Raw genomic sequence first — 24,102 nt, 5'->3', positions numbered from 1 at the left:
GGAGGCGCCGCGTGGCGGCCGGCGCGTCCCCGGCGCTGCTCGCTCGCTCCCTCGCTCGCTCCCTGCTCCCTCCCTGCCCGCCCGCCTCAAGATGGCGGCGGCGGGGAGCAGGCCGCCCCTTTTGCCACGTTCGCGGGCGGCCGCGGGGCGGGGCCGCGGGGCGGCCCGAGCGGAAACGTCCTGCCGAAGCGCCGGGGGCGCCTCGCTGACTCTGCCCGAGTGGGCGTTTGGGTGGTGGTGCCAAGAGCACGGCCTTTCTAATGCAGAYACGGAAAGTCTTTTTGTATCAGTCTCACCTTAGGCTCGTGCCTAGATAATGCCGTCGGCTTCGTGCATTTAAATAACCCCAGCGCCGCCTTTCCCTGGCTTCCAGTTGCGCACAATTAGGTGGTGCAGCTGAATTTTCCAGCTGTTAAATCAGCAGACACCTTGCATGTTCCTCGGGTTCCAATTATGAGAAACTAAATTCTAGTTATTTCTGTGGGAAAATATAACCATGAACAGTGGCATAATTTAATTTTAATATCTGAATAATGAGATATTAAAATCAAAATCTGAAGAGCCTCTTTGCTTTGTCTCATCAGCGTGCCAGCTTGGACAGGTGGCAGCTGCCCTTCGATTTGAATTGCACTTCTGTGTAAGCTTCAGCRGTGGGACATAATTACTGTTGATCTTCTTGCTGAGTTCTGAAATGCTGGAGAACAATATCTGTTGCTCGCTTACGCGGCAACGTAGTATTGTGTAATAGGCCTAGTAATTTGGTATAAAATTGAACTGATTGCCTAGTATAGTAGAGGTTTGTAAAAACCATTGGTTTTAATCAGACAGGACAATTATATAAATTGTCCAATTACATAAATTCCCCAGTAGGGAATTTACACATGAAAAAGACTGAGGAATCTGGTGCCATTGAACCAAGTGAAAATCTTAACGTACTTTTTTATTTCTCTAAGAACCACCATTACTTACTTGTTCCATCTTAGTTCAGTAGTGAAAAACGAGCAACGTGCGTCAGCGGAACTAAATTTTACTTACTCCTTGAATATTCCCTCGAATATTTTTTTGTCTGAATCAAATTGTATCAAGTGGAAAAGAGGATGCAAAAAATGCAGTCTTCTTTACCAATGCTGTATGCAGAATCGCATATCATACAGAGAGATTCGAGAGATGGTTCTTTGCCCCTCAGTTCAGAGCACAGCCCTCCGCTTTGCACGAGCCCCTGAGAACTGGCGCTCTCGCTTTTTCCCCCGAGGACTTACCGTCAGTGTTTGTGTTATTCTCCCATGTGTCCAAGCTGCTTTTTCTGTTGTCTTCCATGCCCCTGTTCCCCCATGGCAGAAGGCCAGTCAGTCAAGAGCCACCGAGTCGAATTTGCCCTTGTCTTTACAACTCACCAGAATTTTAGCTAATCRCTATTTAYGAACCCTGTGYGATACAGGGMATAAAAGACCATTTAATTACTCCCTCATTTAGCCTAAATGGAAGACGTGCCTGCCATTTTCCAGCATGCTCTGTGATTATTCGAAGGTTAAGTATGAACTCACTCSAAACTTCCTCGCATTTGTCATGACATTGGCGAGATGACTGGATAAAATAATTTTGCAAATCAAGACTTTGCACGCTACATTCTTTGGAAACCATTCCTAAATGTTTTATTTTATCACCCTAAATCTGTCTTTGTACCAACTCTTTGGTAACTAGCTTAATTAATTGCATGTCCTTGAAACAATTTCCAGCATTTAGGAATGTAACTCTTAAATTTGCTTAGTCTAGTTCTTTTTTTCAAATCTGCTTCCATACTTCGGAACTTATCTTCATAAGTCTTGTCATTCCCATTATGAAATGGTGTAGTGAACACAAAAAGAAATGGTTATGATTAACTCTATAAAGTACTTAACAAAACCCCTACCTTAGGGCAACAATCAATTAAATGGTTCAAGAAACATCTTCCCCCGCTTGCCCTTTCAATAACACGTTTTTCCCTTGATTTGCTTTAACGCAAGCCRGCTCTTCCGTACTCTCATGGCGATGGATTTGTGACAGTCCAGGTATTTTGTGGGAATGAAAAAATACAAAAGATAACTGCCACTGTCTAAAGTGCTTCAGGAGCACTGTATGTTTGCCTTAAGGCGTTGATCCCAAGTGCAGATACACAGCTGAAGGCATGCCSTAAGCAGCAACACCCTGCGTCCTGCGTGGCCTCGCACATCCCGATGGCAGGGCCCCCAGGGAGCGGGTGGGACCGAACCGGCACCGGAGCGGGTAGAAGGACAGCGGCTCTGATGCCTTCGGCGACGCTCCCCCGGCACAGCTGCCACAGGCTGAGGTATCCTCTTGTCCTCCCAAAGCGAGTAGATGAGGGGAGCTAGAGGAGTACTTGACTGATGACTGTGGCATCTCTCTCGATTTTGTGCGATAGAGTGTTACTGCAGACTAGAGCCGCTCGAGGTTTGGCATTATTTCCTTCCTTGCAGCGGTGGGTTGGCTCCCATCTGAACTGGCCTGCGACAGTCATTCTCCTCATGGACTTAACGTAGTCTTTGGCTCTCCTTGCTCCTCTAGTCACACGAAGCTTGAAGCGTAGTCAATCAAGTATTCAGGAGGATATTTTATAGCCATTATTTTAGCACTTCTAAAACACACTGAAAGCTTTTAAAACAGTCTTTTCCAATGTGTTTGTTTGCCCTTCTGCTCTGTAGAGGGATCTCATGTTTTTTTGCTTCTCTTTCTGCCACTGTTTACATTAGYGGTTCTGCTATTGCAGCTCAGGGGAAGAAGCCCCAACTCCTTCTTTAATRGTTTCTGTCAACTTGTATTTTCCTTCCTAGCAGAAACACTGAAAACTGTCTTGTTGMATTAATTAGTAGATGGTTTCCTAAAGTTTGGTTAACAGTCTTCTGGAGGAGGTTAGGTCATGAAAGATTGACCAAGAATGACTTGACAGACCTGGGTCATYACTGAAGATACATATTACACTGTTCTTAGAGCATTTATGGTAGTGAAGACTTGTGATCATAGATATTTCATTTACAGAATCTTTCTGGTTGCTTGTTGCAGAAATTTTCAGTGTCTTTGACTTTTGCGTTTTATTTTTGTGAGGCGCTCTTAAAGAAAACCAGAACATGGTTTTAAAGTTCATAACATCAAAACATATGGAATAGTACAAGGCAATGAGAGTTTTTGAAACATGAACTATTCTGCAGACCACGTGAAGCTCAAGGGAAGTTGGGTCAATGAAGTGGGCAAATGCAGAGAAAAAAACTTGCCTTAAAAACCTCTAATAAAATCTCTGGGCAAGCTGTTAGAAAGTAAAGTCATACGCTACAGTAAAACATGGCATGAACAGCCTGCATAGTGCTAGATGAAGTACAGCTTGAAAAGGGAAAAGAACACTGTTATGTTCACAAAATGACACAAAACAAGTAATGATTTAGAATTTCTAATTTTAGAGAGAACACATAATTTTTTTTGTAGTTCCACTTCACTCCTGTCCAAGGGTTGGACTGTGTGCTTAGTTTAGCCATGGAAGAAGGCCATACATTCTTCTTCAGTTCTTGATTCTTCCTCAGATAAATACTCTGCTTTTATTTAGAATATATTACAGGTCCTCTTTTAGGAACAGAACTTTATTTTCAGATTCATTTGCGTTTCATTTTCACTCACTTGATAATTATATTTGTACACCATTGAGAGATGATTAAGTGCTCTATGCCATATTATCTAAACTGACTTTGGAATAAAAGACTATAGAAAAGCCATTTATTTCAGCTTCCTTTGTAAATACATCATTTGGAAGTATTTACATGAATCCATTATCTATGTGTGTGTTTACATTTCACTGTGTGTGTGTGTGTGTGTATGTATATAAAATATACATATATACATACGTATTTAATTGCCTTCTAGGCCCTAAATTCATTGCCTTTTCTTTATGCTTGGCATTACTTTTAATAATTAAAGGGATGAAAACGTCAAGCTTGTACTTCTGTAGATAAGAAAGCTAAAAAATAAGGGAATGTGACTGGACCTCTTGGTGACTGGAGAGAAATTGAGGATGAAGTAAAACAGTTGTTTTTGGATGYGAAGGAACTATGATAAGTCATGAATCATTAGGAAACTTCTTTAGCTAGAATTCATTTTTAGAGAGCTGTCATATAGTCTAAATATATTCTAAGTAAGTGCATGTACTACGAGTGTTAGGCCCTAAGCATCAGCTGTTCCACTCTACAGAATTGCTGTGATTGCATTATGCTACTTGCCAATGCAGACATTTCCAAGGTTTTTGCTCAACTACTTCAATTTATACCTGACAGAAGAATGCTTAATTTTTTGATCCAATTAGTTTTTTGTTGGATTAATTAGCTAATTGAACAGTCCAAAAATGCCGTAAGAACTGAAAATAATTTTGTCTTTTAGAGTGAATGATTAACAAATATTCATAGACTTGCTAAGAGGTTTCCCTTTGAAGGAGTAATTGCGGATTGAGACTATAAAACAGGAAGGTTTTGATGCAGGAAACATACCGAACAGCATTGCTCTAAATACAGTGGGATCAAATACCTGGAGCTTGTTTAATTGCTTTCAGATCTAAGCCTCCTTTCCACTTTCACCTTACCCAGAAATGCTCCTGCTATGGTTTCTCCCATGGCCAAACATCCCTCATATATGGCTTACCTTTTCTGGACCAGTTCTGGACCAGTCTGTTTCTGGCACACAGACGCATGAAAATGCCRCCAAACCATGCTCTTCAGTAAGAGTGGTGGTAGCAGAGTTTTCATATAGAATAGCTATAAAAAAAACAAGTAGAAAATTACATTTTTTAACCTAGGTCTCAACTTAAGTTTGGATTGCAAGGTGGCAAACCACTCAGTGGGCTATTTAGAAGGCTGCTCACACTTAYATTGAGTCATTTGCTACATGAAATAGGAAGCATTTTATAGTTCTGCTGAGAATTAATGTGAAATGAAGAAGTACTTTAATGAGATAAAACATGAAAATTTTCTCTGGTCTTGAAGATTTTGTGTCCTACCTTTAATATGAATTACTTGCATTCTGACTCATAGGTTGCATGAATATCAGTAACTCAATGAAATTTCATCAAATACTACTTAAGAAAATCCAGTGACTTTTTCCCTGTACATTATCAAATAATATATTGAAACATAAGCTTCCCTCACTTAATCAAGCTCACTCATGGGAGATCAAATAATAAGTTGTGCAATAGGAGTTACAGCTATCTTTTTTATTTTGAAGGCAAGAAGAAAGTGCTTTTCTAGATCACARTTGGTAATACCTTACTTCCCAGGTAATTTTTGCTACTCGTTTTCAACTTCGTCATTTTGTTTTCCAAGTGCAATTAGAAGAACATATTAGGCACAGACCAGTCTCTCTCTCTTCTCTCCATTACTTCATGCCAGAGTTAACTCTGGGGCAATTCATCTGTGGAAGAGGTATCAATCATGGGGTTTGTGCTTGTCTAGTTTTAGTTGGTGCATCGTCCGTGGGTAGTTTGCTCACAGATTAATTTATATGGGGATCAGTACAACTCAGCCACAGAGTCAGTCATCATCTATTATTTGATGTTCACTTCTCTCAAATCTAGCACAAGAATGAATCTCAACATAAATAAGCAATTTCAGCAAACCATGAAGGACAACTAGGAGAGCTGAAGGTAGGGAACTTAAAAATACAACGTGCTTCTTCGTGCAGAAAGAGGAAAGGAGTTTCCTAGAGTTATTCAACTAGAGCCTGCTTCAGAAAAATGACCTTTAGTTCATCCTTAATTTCCTTAACTATCAAAAGTACAGGAATTATTGTCTCTTTAATCAACTTYGTAGTGTTTTAATGAACCATATAGTGTTATACTGTAGTTATACTGTATAGCTGTATACTGTTGTTATACAGTATCTGAGGGCAGTCAGTAAAATCACTTCAAATAATAATGAATATATCCTTTATGCATTCAGTTGCRTAATAAAAAATAGTAAAGAGAAACCATTTCATGATGCCCTGAAATTGCACCCTGAAGCCTAAATACTGAGTAATTTTTGAGTAAATAATGAGTAAATTAATAGCTTATAAAATGTGTCTTCAGTATTCAGGACACATTTTATAAGCTATTAATGTGGCTGTATAAATAGTATTTTTCAAATTTCTGAAGTTAGTGACTAATTCACCATTTATGCTACTAGTTCCTAATAGTCGTCTACAAAATCCCCTGTAGTTATGATTTGTACACTTATTTTGAAATAACCCACATGGCTAAATCAGTGCAGTAACTTCCTAAGACGGGTATGTTTTTAAATTCAGAAGTGTATCTCCCTACACTAAGATTTTACACAAGAAAAATAAGATTTCATTTTCCTATTATGCCAACAGAGACATCACAGTTTTTAGGAGCCAAATTCAGCTCTTGACTTTAAACCTGGAGAACATGGAAATGAATAATGAGAGGAATCTTGACAGAGTACAAGCCACATATTGGCCCCTGCCTAGTAATCCTATGAAAGAAGTAGGTTTAACTTTAGTGGTGCACAGAAATTGCTTGTATTCTTCAGAAGAGAGCAGCATGCCTTCTGCATTGCCCTCCATTAGTGCTGATGGTTTCGCAGACTTGTGACAGTGCAAATTTGAAGGATGGTCGTGATGTTCACATGTCTTACAGAGTGTGTATCAGTCACTAACTCCATGGCAATAAAATAAACACACTGCTAGAAAAAGTTTGTGTCCAGGGTGTTTTTTTGTGTTGCTTCAGTTTTCAAAGAGCATCTTCCCCAGTTTTCATTTAAAAATGGAGTTTATGTGGAACAAAAGCCTACGCACTGTTTTTATTGCCATGGTAGGGATTTAGGCAGGGGAAGAGGGACGTGAATGGAGACAGGATTYTCCTCGCATTGTCTCTGATGATTATTGTTGCGGAGAAGGGAAGAGCCAGAAGCTGTCCTAAATAGGACAGTTGTTCAAGTACAGTTGATCTGTGTGAAAAATTAACCTTGAAATGCTGTGGAGGTCAGCTATGGCTGATCTGCAGTAGAAAGGCTGATAACAAAATTAAGATGCTAAAGAGGTCATTCAAATGTTGCAGGATCCTGTCATTTTTAGAAAATACATGAAAGTATGCTTAAGGTATTTCCTTTTCTGTTGTCCTGTATGGATAGATAATGCTTTTACTATAAAAAATTGGCTATCCCATTAAAGGTAGCTCRCTCAGTTTGTTCAAAGCTCTCAGCAGGACTAGACCATCTATTTCCTTTCCCTTCATAGGTAGGCTTTAAAATGTAAGTTGTGGTGTAAYCCACATAATTACTCACACCTCTAGGGCATGATCCTTGGATTAGATGTCATGGTAACTAGGCTACTACTTCTGTGCTTAAGGGCATAATGTAATTAATTAAGTCCTGAAGAATCCTTTGTGGGATGTAATAGACTTTTCCATTAGTACTTCATGCCAAATCCCTCATCCCTGAGCAAATTGCAATAGTAAAGAACCTTTTCCCACACCATCTGTCTCTAACCAATGTTTTAGATCTGTTCTAGATCCATCAAACTTGCAAAACAGAAATGACAATATACTATCTGCTTTTTCCCCCTCATATTTGTACTTTTTTTTGCTTTCTTGCTTTGTAATGGTCAGTCCAAGGCTGGTTAGCCTGCCCCCGCCCCCCCCCCCAAAAAAAAAAAAAAGAAATGCCTTGCCTTTGACAACTTGGCTCCCCATCTTTCTCAAGAGTTAAGCCCTGCACTATCAAAAATTCCTTTTTCCTATTTTTTGACAGAGTTGCTCACACTGTGGAATTAAATCCTGCTGGATCTGACAGTTTTCAAAAGCTCAGCAGTTTCGAATTCAAAATCAGCTTTAATTTTCCACAGAGCATCTCAAAGTTTTTAGAAGTTTAGTTTTTAGAAGCAGGAAAGTAACACACCTTACTTACTGGTCCCGTGTATGTGCAAAGAAAACATTGTTTATATTTCCAATGCTACTTCAATATGCATCCTGAGAGAATGGAAAACAAAGCAAAAAAATTCGAAGCATTTTCCATCTTTCATTAGAAAGTTTATTACATTAACCTACAAGTATGTGAAGTGAAATAAATGGTAGTGAAGGGCAAATGATGAACATCTGTCATCTTTGGAAAATAAAAATATTTTAAACAACAAAACACTTCTGTTACAGCTAAGAAAAAAAAAAAAAAGCCAGACATACTTGGTAGGTTTTCTTTAAAAAATATATTACAATTCAATCATATCAAAGTGAAGTCTGGTGGGCTAAAAAACTGAAAATAGAAGAGTTAGGTCCAGTGCTCTAGCACTAGTATAAGGGTACCAAACATGGCAAGATTTTCTGTACAGTAATTAATAAACACGCAMCCATTCATTTTCAGTCATTTAAACTACTATATATACAATCTTTAATATAAAGCATTTTTGTCAAAATTAGCTCTGTATTCAGTCTGAATTTTACAGCTGCAGTGTAGGGATTGTTATTTGGAAACATATCTAAGCAAAAATCCAATTCTAGTCACAGTACTTTGAAAATCCAATACATTTTAAATAACACATTAACCACTTTTGATTTTTTATTCTAAATTCACTTCAATATTAACTTGACTTTGCAGATTGTCTCAGCAGAAAGTAAGAGTACAATGAAATCTGCTTTCCCCTGTAATCTGCATGCGCATCTACAATTAAGATTAATAAGAGTCCCTTCAAGATGAGGACAAAGTTTATGTGTTACAGTGTGTTGTAATTAAAAAAAAAATCTTTGATAAAGAGCCTTGAGGTTCATTATGCTTCTAAGTGACCAGAATTACTATGCCTATATTATCTGAAAGTTCAAAGTTTATTCTCTCTACATACTTTAAAATCAGCTATTGACTTCGTGCAGAATTTTGCACTTTACTAAACTGCTAAGCCGCTAGGGGATAGCTATCTCAGTTTTAAATGTTGTATTTATCACTATTGTAAAGTGAACATATAGACACATAAGGAGTCTCTTTCCATCCATTGCTGTGGTGAAGCCAGTTCTCTATGTAGATGATGATTACTAAATTATTACATCAGCTGATTTATTAAGTTCGCACCAGAACATAGTATGCATGTTGAGAAGTGTTTAAGTTCTTTTAAGAGCATACCAGGATCTACTAAAAGGGCTATGTAGCAGTCACGAGGTTTGAGTTGTGAGTCTCTGCTGAGTTCAGAGCAAAGTTTACTCCAAAAGAAGCTTCCTTATCCGGATGACGGCTAACTTCAGTCCCATGTGTTTTTYTTCTCTCAAATGATACATAGGTATCATTTAACAAGACTATGTTACTCCTGCAGGCAATCTGTTTCCTGAGCATCTATCAATGATCGTCAATGAAATAACTTCACAACTCTTTCACTTGCCCTAGATGCATCGCAAATACAGCRCTGATATACGCAGACATTACTTACACTGACTACACACAGCAGGAGTTGTACCCACATACAGAAGGCTGACTTTGGTTATGTGTGGTTTAGAACATATGCAATAGGCAAAATTATCAGAAACTTAACTGTTTTCGTGAATATTTGGCTGAATATATCATTTGAGGATGTGACCTACTGGAAATTTTCAAACAAGTTAAAAATCATTTATTCAGCTCTTCAATGATGTATATCAAAAAGAACTGCTTATATTATAAAGAATACTCGACCTAGTGGTCTCCAAATTATACACAGAGCAAGAAAATAATTTTTTGTGAGCCCACAATTGCTAAGTACAGCATTTTCTATTCATGGCGTCAGAGAAGAAAGGTTTTATTTTAAAGTCCGTCTCACACAGTACAAACACATGTATATATCAGTAACACTACATGTACCTATGTGCACACAAACCCCATCAATACTTTGTCTTAAGGAGGGATTAAATGCTGGTTGGCTTTTGAAAACTTGTTGGTAATTTCTATAATTGCAAAGTCCAAAGCTGATCAAACATCTGTCCAAGGATGTGCAAGGATTGCCCAAGGAATTGCAAAGCTTATGTCCACTGGGAACAAAGAACATCAAGGGGCGCTTCATATAGGCACGTATGTTCTCAGCCTTGAGCAAACCACCAGCAATGTCTTCAGATGCAGCATTCTCAATTCTCACCACATTAATGATTACAAATAAATAGAAAGTACATTGTATTTCCATTTCAGTCCTGTGATTCTTTTTCAAAATAAAGGATTTTTTTTTTTTTTTAGTTTTTCTTACAATTGATTCTCTGTGATGCAGTTAGTATTCCAAAGGCAACTGCTTCTGATTTTCCTAGGAATATATCAAAGTCATCACAAGAATAATAATTCTTTGTCTCAGACTGTACTGCAAACCAGACTTTCAGGTAAAAACTGTTGTGGTACTCCTTGTGCTGAACTGGAGAGCACATAAACCAAAATGTTGACATACCATCTGCCCTTTACACRTATAATATATCACAGTTCTGATGTGCCAAAACGCGACCCCAGTGCRGAAAGAAGGGAGGACTAATAGGACTTTATGCTTCTCATTATATGCCATTCAATGCAATTTCCCATATCCTTTCCCCATCAGTCAGGGAGGGATGCACCAAGCCTCGAGAGAACCTGCCCATGACAAGCGGCAGAGTTACCACCTGGGCGAGGCGGAAAAGGCTGCTGCGATTGTGCCACAAGYGCACTAGCGGGCAGCATCACTGTCCTTATCAGCAGCTGGAACCAACACTGCTTAGACTATCATTTTAGATAGTTTAGACTATCACTTTTAGGTTTTAAAGGTAATTTCCCACTGAAAGAAAATGGCCRGTTTAAATAAACCATTATATTTTGGGGCTGCTATTTTTGGTGCACAATTTTGCATCAAGGGATGAATTCCTTGACAAATTTCATTTCCACTGAATTGCACAGGTCACAACTGACTATACAGAAGACAGAGAAAGGAGCCTCTTGGAAAGATGGGCTCCATCCACATAGTCAAAGGAATGAGCTAAACTTTAAAGACAAAGTCTGCTCTTTCCTTTTCTTTTGCTTTCTTGTTATTATCCTCAACAAAAACACCTTGCAGTTTTTTTGTTTTCTAATTAATTCATTAATTTAAGCCATTACGTATTTGCTAACCACCTCTGAGAGACATTAGTATTACATTAATCCTTACTTTAATCCTCTTGCTCCCCCCTCAAAGGGCTCCTTAGCCAGACAAAATAAAGGCCAGTTGGCAAAAATGCAAAAAGAAAAAAAACAGAAAAAAAAAAAACAGAAAAAAGGACACATAGTAGAAYATGCAATTATAAGCTAGATCACTAGAAACATAGATGCACAGTTTAAAAATGGAGATACAAGTTAATGAAGACTGGGGTACATGTGTCACGTTATTAGCAATGCAAAAGACCAGCTTAAGCATATTTTTCCCTATATCAACTATAAAAAAGAAAAGGTGCCTTCTTAGCAAATATGCACAGAAATTGCTTAGTTGTTTCTAAGAAAAAAAATCAAAACATTTTACTATTTTTATTCTATGTTACAATCCATATTACTACCTGTTTATAAAATTTAAACCTTTCCTTGCACTTCAGATTTACAGCATTCAACATCTTTGTCCTTTCACACTCAGTCCATGCTGACAAAAATAAACTAACTTATTTTACATATTTTATGAAGTAATTACTGATATGTTATGGATTATTAGTTGCGTATGGCAGAAGTAGTGGTCAGAACTGCAACATGTGGAGTTGAAATGTAGCAAATGATTTGCTGAGGACTGATGCTGGGCCTGGAGTACCCAGTGATCTTGAGGCATCATACAATATTGATGTATGTAATGTTTTTATCATCTTCAAAACTATTCAAGCAAGGTATTCCCTCAATCTGTAAGAGACAAATCTGATGCCTTTGCCAAACAACGGCAGTACTGGGCTTTGCTATACCCCATCAGATTTTGTTGCTTAATGTCTTGACTAAAGATCAAAATTGAAGGTAAAGTTTGGCAACACAGTTTTTCTTCTGCACAACTGTGGATCAGCTCACCTGTACAAAGTGGCGTTTGGTAAACTGCRCTGTCCTGGGTGTTCTACTCTGAAAATGTGACAAAGTAAATTGCAAACGTGAAGTCCATATTTAAGGTAGCTGAAATGGGAGCTGTTACCAGAATTGATCTGCAGACTAATTCTTTTAAGCTGACATATTACAATGTAAATGTATTGCATACCTGTCTCTAAAAAATTAACTGCCACAAAAAAAACACCTGATTGGGATCTCTCCAATGTGGCATCTGTCCATCTGTCGCTTGTATATACAATACAAACCTCATCTTGAGATTCCCAGCTAATGTACAGCAATTGTCTGCTGGACAGATTAGGAGCCAAATTTGATGGTAAGTTAGAGGAAAGGGCATAAACCTTGCCACTGTTCTCCTCGAGAGTTCCACTGGGCTAYGTATTAGCTTGCGGGGTCATTCGCTGCCGACCTCCTTCGTAGAGGATGTGGGGCTATCTCGAACCGGTAGCAGGTCATAGTGGCAAGGAATGTGGCTGTTTTTGGGAAGATCATAAGGATCCTGGCTGAAGTGTCCACTGCTACTGAACGCTCCCTGGACAACACTCACCGTAGGTTCTGCGACAAAAGAGAAAGCAAACACTGAGCACAAGAAAAGGCAAACAGAAGGCAAGCAGAGCATTTCASGTCCGTTTGCATTACAAAATATTCTCTCCCTGCTGCTTAAATATAAAGATTCTTTATCAGGCTGAGTCCTGAAATGAAACAAAAAGTTGATGTTCAAGTGTCTTGGCTTTATTCCAAATAACACCTGTGAGCTTGCATCAAGGCCCTGCCATGAGTGTATTTAATGACAGAACCAAGCAGAGTAGCATCTGTTCTTGGTGTGCAAACTAGAATACCCATAATTTTGGCTACACTGGCCCAAATTTGGAGCTTTTAATTAAGATCTTATGAAAAATCCTTAACAACACAATGGGGATCCTGATAGATTCCAAAGGAATCTCTAATTGGGAACAGAAATAGAAAATGATATCTTATAATACATGTGACATGCACTTTATTTCAGTCCAGAAATTATTAGGATAATTACCATTCCACAAGAACCCCAAAGGTCTCTCAATAATGCAGTTAACTACACAGGTCCCACATCAGTATGATATCACTTGTGTGGGTGAAGATGCTGCTTTTTTTCTGATCAAGAAGAGGAAACAGAGCTCTTCTAYCCTTCACATACGCCTAGTATGGATTCAGCATTCAGCTGTACTCAGTATTTCAATCCTAATCCAGAGCTGAATATACTGCAGTTAAATGATGAGCATATCTTCTGCTGTTGTTTAAAGAAAGGCTTTCAAACTAGGGAAATTTAGAGGTGYCTTTGGTTATAGAACATAACTGAAAGTATTTCAAACTATCTTCTTGCAAATTATACCATTATCTCAACAGAATAAGTTTGTTACAGCTTTTGAGTAGCAGAATATGAAAGCATCAACATTTTTTTCAGTGATTTTCCATGTATTTTGACTAACCTGATTCAGAAGAAAAGTCTTGCACTCTTTGTCCTAAAACTTCACAATCTACAAGTGCAATTTGTACTTACCAACTTCATAAACATTCTTATTGGCTGAAGCAGAGTTGGCAATTTCAGCGTATGGGGAATCCCTGCGTGCTGGTGACTTCATTTCAACATATCCACATTCTGAATTTTTTGGTACAAGAGCTGGTGGGTCTTTTATAGTAGCATATGGGTTTTCGGAACTACTTAATGAGCAATTACTTAAATTGTATTCTGAGTTCTTCACTAGATCTGAAAGAAGAAAAACACACTATTCTTTCAAATGTGCTATGTAAATATGGACATTGCTACTAAACAGAGCAAAATGCATTTTCATTTCTGAAAAACTCTTGTTATGCAGACCTGTGATTCTGAGTTCTACAAAGTCACACATAAATGAATATTTAAATGGAARCTAGTCACAACACTCTAAAAATAGTCTTACAGAACAAACAACAAAGCCATCTCTACCACTCTGTTCTTTTATAGGCCTGATCTTGCCACAGGCAAATTCTTGTCGCAAAGCTTGAGCACCTTCAACCAACTCCCATTAAATACAGGTAATTTGCAGAATCAGGTTTTAATAGGCACTTTTTCAGAATACTTTTTGCCTTTACAAATGCTGGACTCAGGACACTATTGAATTAGCTGATCTAACAGACTGCTTGCAGTAGTAACGGCGGGGCTGCTAAGGTAACTTCTAGGAACAGCCCCAAGTTTGAGTGTGCAGCCATGAAAACACATTAACCAGTAACCAGTTTCTCCTGAGTTTCCATAAGGTTATGCATAGGAGAGTTGAGAAGGAAATGTCAGACGACTTGTCATTTGGGGATTTGACTGAAAGGTAACTGTGGTTTGAGAAGTATTTTCTCATGCTGGAAAGAGATTTTACAGTATCCGTGTCACTGTCTGTGGTACTTCGTATTCTGTGTTATTTTGCAGTATTCTGTGTTATTTCAGTTTTAAAGCTGGGACTTTCTCAGCTGGTACCTGCTTTTGAATATCCAGCTTGAGACTGACTTCGAGGAACTGATCAGTAAACATTTGCTTATATCTTGGTGACACCTTTAAGGTATTTGAAATTAGGCTTCCCCTAATCCTCTCAAACCTGGGAATGTCAGGTAGCAGTTGCTACATATTTAACTTATTATTCTTTAGATKTAGCTACACTTTTTTTCTTTCACTGTTTGGATATCTAGATGTTCTAGTCACCTTGGCATACCTGAATCATGTAACAAAAATAGCAACACACACATGTACAGTCCAGTATAAAGTCTCATGAGAAAATCATATAAGTGGAAAGATCAAAATATCATCACTTCCCTGAATTTCCCAGGCTTTTTGCTTGTCTCTATGCATTCATACTTTGATACACTTTCCAAAAGCCTGCACTGATCTTCATGAAGCACTGCAGGCTTGTGGTGGCACAGCCCTACATGAACCATGCCAGTTGCAAGAGGAATTGGCTGTCCCTTAAAGCCTTTCATCAGAGGCAGCATGAATCCCTACCTGGCTGACTGGGCTGAAGTCAAGGGCTGTGCCCCTTCTGCTGGTCAGAATAAAGCTAATTTGTGAATCAGTAGCACATAGGTTCATATACGGAGAATGAAGGGCTTAGGAAGTGTTTTTTGTTTTTTGTTTTTTTTTAAAGGAAGAAAAAAAACAACAAAATGACCCTCTCCTCTCAAAAACAAAACATCCCACAGTAACTCTTAATGCATTGATTCAGGTGACTAGGTACAATTTAGTCCCAAATTATTTTATATTCTCTTCACATGAAAATGAAAGATGATTGAGAAGATGAAATTAATTATCTATATCATTTCAGTCAAATGCATCAGAAAATACACTCACCTTTCAGGGATTTTCCCAAATATCCCCTATCAAGTCCAAAAGCACCTGAGAAAAATGATAATAAAACCAGCAGTTTTAAAATCAGAGTAAAATGAATAGGTAACAGCTCCAAACTCTTCAAAAATTTGCTTCGTGATCTATTTCTACMCTGACAGAGGAATGCTCTTGTAAGTGCTGTGCTACCCAGTATAGGGTTACAAAAGCATTGGTACTATGTGCTTGCACACTTTCAAATAGTAGCTCCCTGAGCAAGGAAAGTGTTTAAGGTCATGAGGGACTATTAAATTATCTAGTTTGACCTCACATATGTCACAGGCCATTACATTTCACCCAGTTACTCTTGGATGAGCCCAATAACTGCTTTTTGATTAAAGCATATTTTTTGTCTGAATAAACCATATCTACTAGAAAGGCTTCCATCTTGATCTGAAAATCTCAGGGTACGGCAAGGTCACTACAATTCTTGGTACTTTGCTCCCAAGGTTAATTACTCCTGCTGTACTTTCCAGGGTCACTCCTTTCCAGTCCTTTGGCCTAAAGAAATGGCCTAAAACTCTTTAAGCGTCAGCTTAAAGTCTTCAGCTTTGCAATTGTCTATATTTAACAAATTCATCTCAGTATAAACCCCAATATAAATATCAGCAATCAGCAGTGACTGACAACTGGCTTTGGAGATCTGGCACTTACCTGGTTGCTAATCCATTCAAATAGTTTTAATTGGTATTGCAAAGCCATAATTTTTTAATTTGAATATATTGTGGTACTATGTCAGAAGCCTTACAAAAGCCTAAAACTGTTATACCTAATACAATATCTTTATCAACAAAACTCATAATGTCCAAGAACAAAATTATGTTATTTGAGAATATCTATTTTCAATAAAACAATTGGCATAAATTGTATTCCTGTCGCATAAATCTTTATTAATTAGATGCCATGTCAACTATTCTCTTGTTTTTGCCTGGATTAATGCCAAGGTCACCAGCTCAGAGTTACCCAAGTCATTTGTTCTTTTGGAAAACTGGCATGTCATCATCTTTCATCTAGTCCTCTGGAATCGCCCTGTTACTCCATGATTTATTACAACAGGTTAACCACAGCCAGTATCTCTTGGGAGTTCTGAGTACTAGGACAAATACTCTACGGAAATGTAGAGTTGACTCTCATTATCACGACTTTGGGCAATTTCTCATTATAAGAACACTGGTCTCTCTGTTGGCAAACAGGAGTCTTAACATGGAAGATGCTTTTAGAGCTTATACCTAAAGCAGCTCAGATGACTAGACGCTATTTTTTTAAACATTGGTTCTGTAAACATGTAAACATCAGAGACTAAAACAAGAAAAAAAGAAAAAAAACACAAAACTATGGAATCTCTCATTGATTTAATAAGAATCTGTGTAAGTTTGGAAGAGTAGATCCTTATTGCAGGACACCCATTGTCTTACAAAACTAATTAATAAGCAAATGTGTTTATCAAAATAACATGTTATTTTGCATATCACGTCTACACTGGACATAGGACTGGTTCACTGGTCCTCTCAGCAGTCATATTTTGTCTCTGAGGGTACTACCTTACAGGAAGGTCAAACCCCATAACCCTAATCCTCACACACTGCCTGACAAATCTGGCATTGCAGGTTTTGCTATATTCTTTGACACAGTGTCACAGAAGAGCCACTTTGATACCACCTGTCTGGAGAACCTGACTGGAAAACAAATCTCTGCTTTCCAATCCATCAAAACCACAATAATAACATCCACTGTATCCTCCTTGTCCTCCTCTTTCTTTTTTTTTCTTTTTTTTTCCTTACCAAGCTCATTGAGGTAACCTCCGTGTTTCCAGTCTGCAGGCAGTGTTCCCGTGTAGTCCATCACAGTGCCTCGCTTTCCAGGTTCCACATTTTTAAGATTCACAAACAGCTGGTTGTTTTTTGACTATTTCAGAGAAAGATAGATAATAGAAACTGAAAATAATAAAGGGTTGCTGAATTTCTATTAATCAGTGAAAGTAAAAATAAATTCAATATGAGACATTAGAGAAGAAAGTAAAAGAAATCAGAGGCTCACGTATACAGAAGCATTTAGATTTTTATGTTTTACCTTTGCCAGGGTCAGTCTGTCCATGTTGTTGACATGAGGTGGGGTGGTGCACTGTGTTAGAGTATGATAACTAGGGTTGGAGAAGTAGTGACTGTTAGCATTTCCACCATTACCATGAGGGATGGTTTCTGAAAGGAAAGAGAAAGAAAAATGAACAACTTAAAATAATGTGCCYTGTCCTTTTTAAGATATGTTCTTGATAGTGCTGCATTAATTTCAGCATTTGCTCCAGAGCTTCTTGAACAACAAAATACTAAAAATTTTGCCTACATTTAAGTAAATTAAACATCCAAAGCAATAACTGACTATCCATGACTTCACTTTCAGCAAAGAGCATTCTCAAGCATTACCGGGGAGTGTCCCTTTCTGCTGTGGTCCGTTGTTCTCTTTTGCCTCCAGTGTTGGTAGCTGTATCCTAATTATAGACACTTTTCTCACCAAGGCCACAATATTTTCTGGTGCTTCTACTGCACCACCACCTCTGCTGGTATTTTCGAGATACCTTTCAGCTGCTTCTGCTGGCTTCTTTRCCTGCCCACTTCCTTGATGGCTGGGTGCAAAGGACAGCACTGTCTGAAGGTTCATTTAACCCTCTCATCCCAATTCACATGCACCTTCATAGGCTGACAGCTCCTGTCCTGTTTCGGGAATGTAGCTCCTTCCCTTCATTGGTTTCAAACTCTGTTGTCCACTCTCCTATAGAATTTTACCACAGCTAATGTGAAATTCTAATTTTCTATAGTTATAGCAGTCAGTCGTCTTGTATTCAAGCTACTGGCACAGAATTTAAAATATCAGGAGATGACATGTTTTGCAACACTTTCCAGTTCTGTTTAAAAACAAGCATGGAGAAATAGAAAAATCCATATTCCCACTGTTTAGKGGAGAGAAACATTTGAGGGTACAAAATGTTATACAGTAAAGCAAGGTGTACTTGTGGTCAGCTTATTCCTTTACTCAGCAGGGAACATATTTTATCAGTGTAAGCCAGCTTTATAGCATTAAATGCAGAGGTTAAAAGACTGTGATACAGAACAAACTAAATGGTTATAGATGCTGGGCCAGCATCCTTTTGCACTCGGATGAGCCACCTCTGCCAGCTGAGAGGCAAGCACACGAGCCTGCCCCTGCACCCGACGGCCTGCTGCGCCGGTGGCACTGCCAGGAGGGTTCCGGTGGCTGCTCTCCCGGAAAGGGGCACGGATAGCCATGGGTCTCAGCCTTCCTCCTCTTCAAGAGGGAAAGCCTCCTCTGCCTCTCTTTCCAGTGATGCTTTCAGGGCAGAATTTCAGACGCTCTATCTGGAATCAAATGSGCTCCTGCTCACAGTAGCTCTTGCTAATGCAAGGAGGTTCAGCGTGCACACTTAAACACTGTTAGAGCCAGACATGAACCTCAGTTAAAAGCTCAAAGTCAAGAGGAGGAGAAAACAAAAACCCCTCTGTTCCAAAATCCCTGCACAGATTTGCACTTACCTGCAATGGTGTAATCTGCATTGATGACCCTCATAGCAGGGGTATAGGTCACWGCGGGCATATGTGTTTCTTTCCCTTTCTGCTTGTGTCTGTAAATGATGAACAGCACTAGCAGGAAAAGCACAACCAGGACAAGAACGATGATGCCTGCTATAGCCCCTATCTGGTAAGAATCAGCGGGGATGGCAGTGCTGGTACGGCTTAAACTGTTCAAGTTTCCCACTATAATTACACCAGCTGAAATACAAGAAGAAATGGAATACACAGAATAAATGCAGGCAAAGGCTCGTGTCAGGAGCGCAGGACAGTATTTCACTTCTAAATCTTTCTGCTAATTCTAATTGTATTTAATAATGCAAAAATAATGCAAAAATATGTCAGAAACCATTGTAAAGATTACCCTAGCCTTAAGGAAAAGCRTTCGTCTTCTTTATAGAAAGAGGTATTTTATGGATTTGAAAAAGTAAGACCATTCTCTATGCAAAAAATACAGAGCAAATAAAACACATGCTTTATCAGCAGCTTTGGACAGCACTGCACTCTGAAAGATTTCATGCAAACTGCACTTCAGTGTGTTGCTCCAATAAACTATCATAGAGGCATCTAATATTTAAAAACCTACAGAGTACATCTAACTTAATAAAACAGACTATTTAAAAACACATAACTTATCAGGTTAAATTAATAGTCATTAATACTGATACAGACATGACGTCTAATAGACTGATCCTGTTTTTAGAGAACCCAATCACAATAATTTTAATGCATCTAGGCTTTTACCTTGATCACACCTGGCCCCCTTCCATCCTGGGCTGCAGTAACATGTTCCTGTGATGTGGTCACACGTTGAGTTGTTCAGACAGTCACACAACTGCCGGCATCCATACCCATAGGTACCTTGAGGGCATTCTGCACAAAATAAGATGCAGGTGTAAGACAGTGCTTCTGAAACATTTTGGCGTTACAGACCTACAGTATCTTATATGCCAACACTTGACCTTGTCAAACCACGTGTGTTTTTGTAAGTGACCACCAGATGGCAATATGTTATTACTGGTACATTCCTACTGAAAATATTTTTGTAAGATAAGGGTGTGTGTATGTGTGCACACGTGCAAAGGGAGAGGAGCAATTATATTCAGAAGTGATTTTCCATTATCCATAAACTTGGTGCCTCTAAGGAAGTGAATATGAAATAAGAAAAGCACAGAGTAACAGGGTAGCAGACAGTGAAAAAATGGATGAAACATAAATAAAGTGCCATTTTTACAGCAGAATGTCAGGTTTCCCATGTAACTCAAATCCTAGCACTTGAAACATCATGCAGTCATGTAAATGGTGTCAGATATATAGTTGTTGTCATGTCATATGACAGATGTGCTAATGTGGTAACAAAGCRGAAGATAACCATAAGAATTAGTCTAATATGCACCATATATTTGTAAAAAATGAAACTAGTCATGCACTGCTTATAGCATATTTTGATATCATAATGAGAAACTATCAGTGAGAAAAATGTGGAAAACTTATGCCAASTAAGCTAACTGGGAGAGTTTTACAGAAATTTCTCTCTCCCACCATGATTTGCGTTACAATAATTAATTACTGATCAAAGTGTCTGCTTCCTCATGTAATTAATATGATGAAGAATTATGCTACACTGATAACAATGATTCTTTTGTATTGCCACCTCTGTTAACATGTGGCTTGTTACGTTATTGTACTAACAACGATTTGAAGAAGTGTGGTGTTTCTTCTCCTGAGACTCAGTATTCTAAATCTCTCAGGGGTTTTGTAACTGGATCGATTTACTTTCCTTTCTTTTTCCTTTTTTTTTTAATCAAACTCATCTTTTATTTATTCCTACATTAGAATAATTTACAAGATAATGCAACACAATAGATGCCAGAGAAACTTTTTTGCAGTCTTGATAAAAGCAGATACAAGTGCAATTTCATGCTTACCCTTCTCTTGGTTTCATTCAGGAAAACAAGATTAGCGCTACTGAAGACTATGGCTAGCCAAAAAAACATTGTTCCATGGCATATTTTGGCATTCTGTAATCTGAGTTGGAACAAAAAGTCTATTTTTTGAATGAAAATTCCAATTCAGAGATATCAGAACATTTTAACATTGTTGAATCACTATCAAATCATAGGATAAAATACCAAATCTGTGATATATATTAAAAAATGTATAATTGCCAAAATAGTCAAGTAACTGTTTTGATTTGACAACATCAAAAGAGGATCTTGCAAAAAAAGTTTATCTAAACATTATTGCTCTTTTGAATGGAAACATTTTGAAAACAGAGTGGAATAAGAAAATTTAAATAACTAACTAGAACATGTTGCCCAGCTATTATTACATTGAAATGGGCAAATTCCTCTAAAACATTCCACGTTTGTTGTAATTGTATTTTTCTAAGGGAAAAAAAAACACTTTGATTTTTTACTGGTTCTAACATAAATGCTTATTTATCTTAGAAATCCAACACGTGCTGCCGCTGGGGCTAGGCTCAGTGCTGGGGGAATACAGTGTGCCTACCGGAGAAGTTTAGTATATGGTAATGTCCCCCAGCACCTTCTATTCCAGGGGTGACACCTGCAGTCCCGGCCTCTGCGCAGCCCTTTAGATCAGATGCAGCTAAATCAGCCCTGGTTGTAGGTAACAGGGACTGTGCTCCGCTCTGCCCCATGCAGACTGCTGATACCAAAGACCCACTTAAGCCTTCAAAATAGTAATTTAAAGTAAAACATCAGGGGCATGTAGGCCTTGTGTTGAACGGATTGCTCTGCAGTGCAGTATAATGCATGAAGTATGGGAGCACCATCTTGTAATCTTAACAAAAGCTAGACYACCCAGATTCTTTGCCTAGGACCCTTATTAATCTTTTAGTGTTTTGCAACATCACATCATCATTGATTTCAGTGGCATTACTCTTGATTTACTGTTATACAATTGGTAAAAGAATCACCCATGTACAAAAACAAAACACCATTCGCTGCCCTGTTATAATCCAATTGTATTGTAAAGCCACATTGCAAAGAATTTTATCCACTAGGATTGATGTGGTACATCTAATCTTTAGTTTTCTAACTATTAATTTTCATTGTGGCTTATGCTAATGATAATTACTTGGATTCATCTGTTACATTTACATGTCAGGGTTGCTGGAGGTTTTTTTAGCATTATGCCCGAAGAAACTAGAATGTATTGCAAATGTCTTTCAATTTATAGCTACATTTAAAAAGAACAGCCATCACAATCATAATCAATCTCAATAATTAATTCTGTGGGTTTTTATGTTTGGAAAAAGCCTTGGACTAATTCCTGAAGCTCTTGCTCAGCCAAAATTCCCACTGAAGCCAAGAGGCTGTATGAGAACAGAGGCCAAAACAACAGAAGCTCGGCTCAAGTTCTTAGTTTCTGTTGTTATCAAGCRTGAAGAATTCCAGTTCCTACTTACTCTGCTCACAGTGTTTCCCCATGAATCCCGTGCGGCAGGTACACTGCCCCGTTATGTGGTCGCAGTCTGCTCCGTTCTGACATTGGCAAATCAAGGCACAGTCCTTCCCATAAAACCCTAGGGGACATCCTGCAACACAAGGAGGGGGAGGGAAAAAAAAAAGCTGTAGAAATAACACTCGAATACTATTACTATGTATGTTATTGAAAAGTCATTTCTGTAGCCCTGCAACACAACGTGGCATTCTATAAGCAAAACAGRCTAAGATCTACCCTATTCTAAGGGGTTTAAAATATACGTTAGACAAACTAYAAAAATGAGAATAGGAACTTGTGGGGACAGCAGATGAAGGTAGCAAAAAGGACTGCTTGAAGAAATGGGTTTTATGGAGATATCTGAAGGAGAGAAAGAGAGGACTTTGTGAATCAGTATAGGGAATCTGTTTCATGATGAATGGATCTTTGGACATATTTTCAGCACAGTCGATGTTGAAGCATAAAGAGTAGAAATAATAACATTGTGCCTCCATTCCTCACAAAGATGCCATTTCAGTATGAAGAAGACGTATCACTGCAAAGAGATCATTATTCACCAGCAGGAAGCAAAATAACCACGATAGCTGACAGCTAACCAGTATATGAATGTCTTCCACAGCTACATCCATATGGCCCTATAATATATGTGTTATTTCCTGCCACTATGACAATGTTCAGTTGAAAAAGGAGAGTTGTGACTTTATGAAAACTATTTTTAAATACTGAATGCAAAACAGTTAGCGATTTTTCTTGAGTTCAAAGATAATGCTTGTGCCTGGACTGTAAACAGTGGGGATGCCTGGACTGAAGATAAGCCATACAGGAGCAATAAATACAATGATTTTTGATAAAGAAGAAATCAATTTTTTCTCTATCCATCTCTATCTCTAAAATGTTTTTCTCTCTCAAACTTCATAAGAACTGTTACCCAGCATGTAATGAATGCCATATACCTATTCCCAGTCACTGCACTGCTGMTACTTTTATTCATATTAATGAAAAAGTCTTAAAAACATCAGTAATTTAATGCATTAATTACACAAAGAAAATGCCAAAATAAACGATGAAATAACAACCTCATGAAGTTCAGCTTCTACGTTTCAGATAAGATAGCTTCTATATTGGTATTTGAGTTATATGTGCCGAGTGAGAGCTGTCATTGCAGTACCACTGGGACGTAATAATTACRGATAAGGGACAGGCAATATGAGCACTTTGCAAGGCTGACAGGGACCGTGCCTCAGTAGTTCACACCCACGGCTAAGGCAGAAATTGTTCTTGCGGCTTCAGTCAGCTCTGTATCATGACGTTATAGTCTTGGTGTCTGCATCCCCAATGCTGGAATATTTCCTGGGGAGGTTTCAGAGAGGGAAGGGATTGCACAGTGCCAGCACGCTGCCTGCCCAGCTCAGGGGGGCCACAACCGTGCACACGCACTGCTGACACCTGGGAACACCTGCTCGTGGCCCAAGGTTGCCCTGCTCTGCTGGAAGGCYGGAGAGGAGCTGAATGCAAACGCTCAGCCAAAGCTCTGCCGGGGCTTACGGGGGCACRTCCCCACCGACCCCAGAGGCAGCGCAGTACACCTCCGGGGTGTGAAAGGGTCAGCAGTGCGGGGAGAAATCAGTGAATAACGGTGTCAGAA

At 38.6% G+C, this 24,102-nt stretch overlaps 1 protein-coding gene across 3 annotated transcripts in view; it reads right to left on the bottom strand.

The window, feature by feature from the left end:
* Window positions 1-9,761: 9,761 nt before the first annotated feature.
* MEGF10 (multiple EGF like domains 10) overlaps window positions 9,762-24,102 on the bottom strand; it is a 103,137-nt gene continuing 88,796 nt past the window's right edge. For all 3 annotated transcript variants that reach the window (XM_085323261.1, XM_085323263.1, XM_085323262.1), the window contains exons 18-25: window positions 22,423-22,551; window positions 19,734-19,862; window positions 18,954-19,190; window positions 17,479-17,606; window positions 17,190-17,313; window positions 15,376-15,420; window positions 13,567-13,773; window positions 9,762-12,584 (exon numbers count right to left, since the gene is read on the bottom strand). In XM_085323261.1, coding sequence (XP_085179387.1) covers window positions 12,424-12,584; window positions 13,567-13,773; window positions 15,376-15,420; window positions 17,190-17,313; window positions 17,479-17,606; window positions 18,954-19,190; window positions 19,734-19,862; window positions 22,423-22,551 — 1,160 coding nt within the window. In that variant the 3' untranslated portion in view covers window positions 9,762-12,423. The remainder of the gene's footprint in view (window positions 12,585-13,566; window positions 13,774-15,375; window positions 15,421-17,189; window positions 17,314-17,478; window positions 17,607-18,953; window positions 19,191-19,733; window positions 19,863-22,422; window positions 22,552-24,102) is intronic.

Source organism: Rhea americana, unplaced genomic scaffold, assembly GCF_003343005.1.
Source record: "Rhea americana isolate MKP2758 unplaced genomic scaffold, rheAme1 scaffold_83, whole genome shotgun sequence".
NCBI classification, from domain to species: Eukaryota; Metazoa; Chordata; class Aves; order Rheiformes; family Rheidae; genus Rhea; species Rhea americana.
This window is presented reverse-complemented; position numbering and strand designations above follow the sequence as displayed.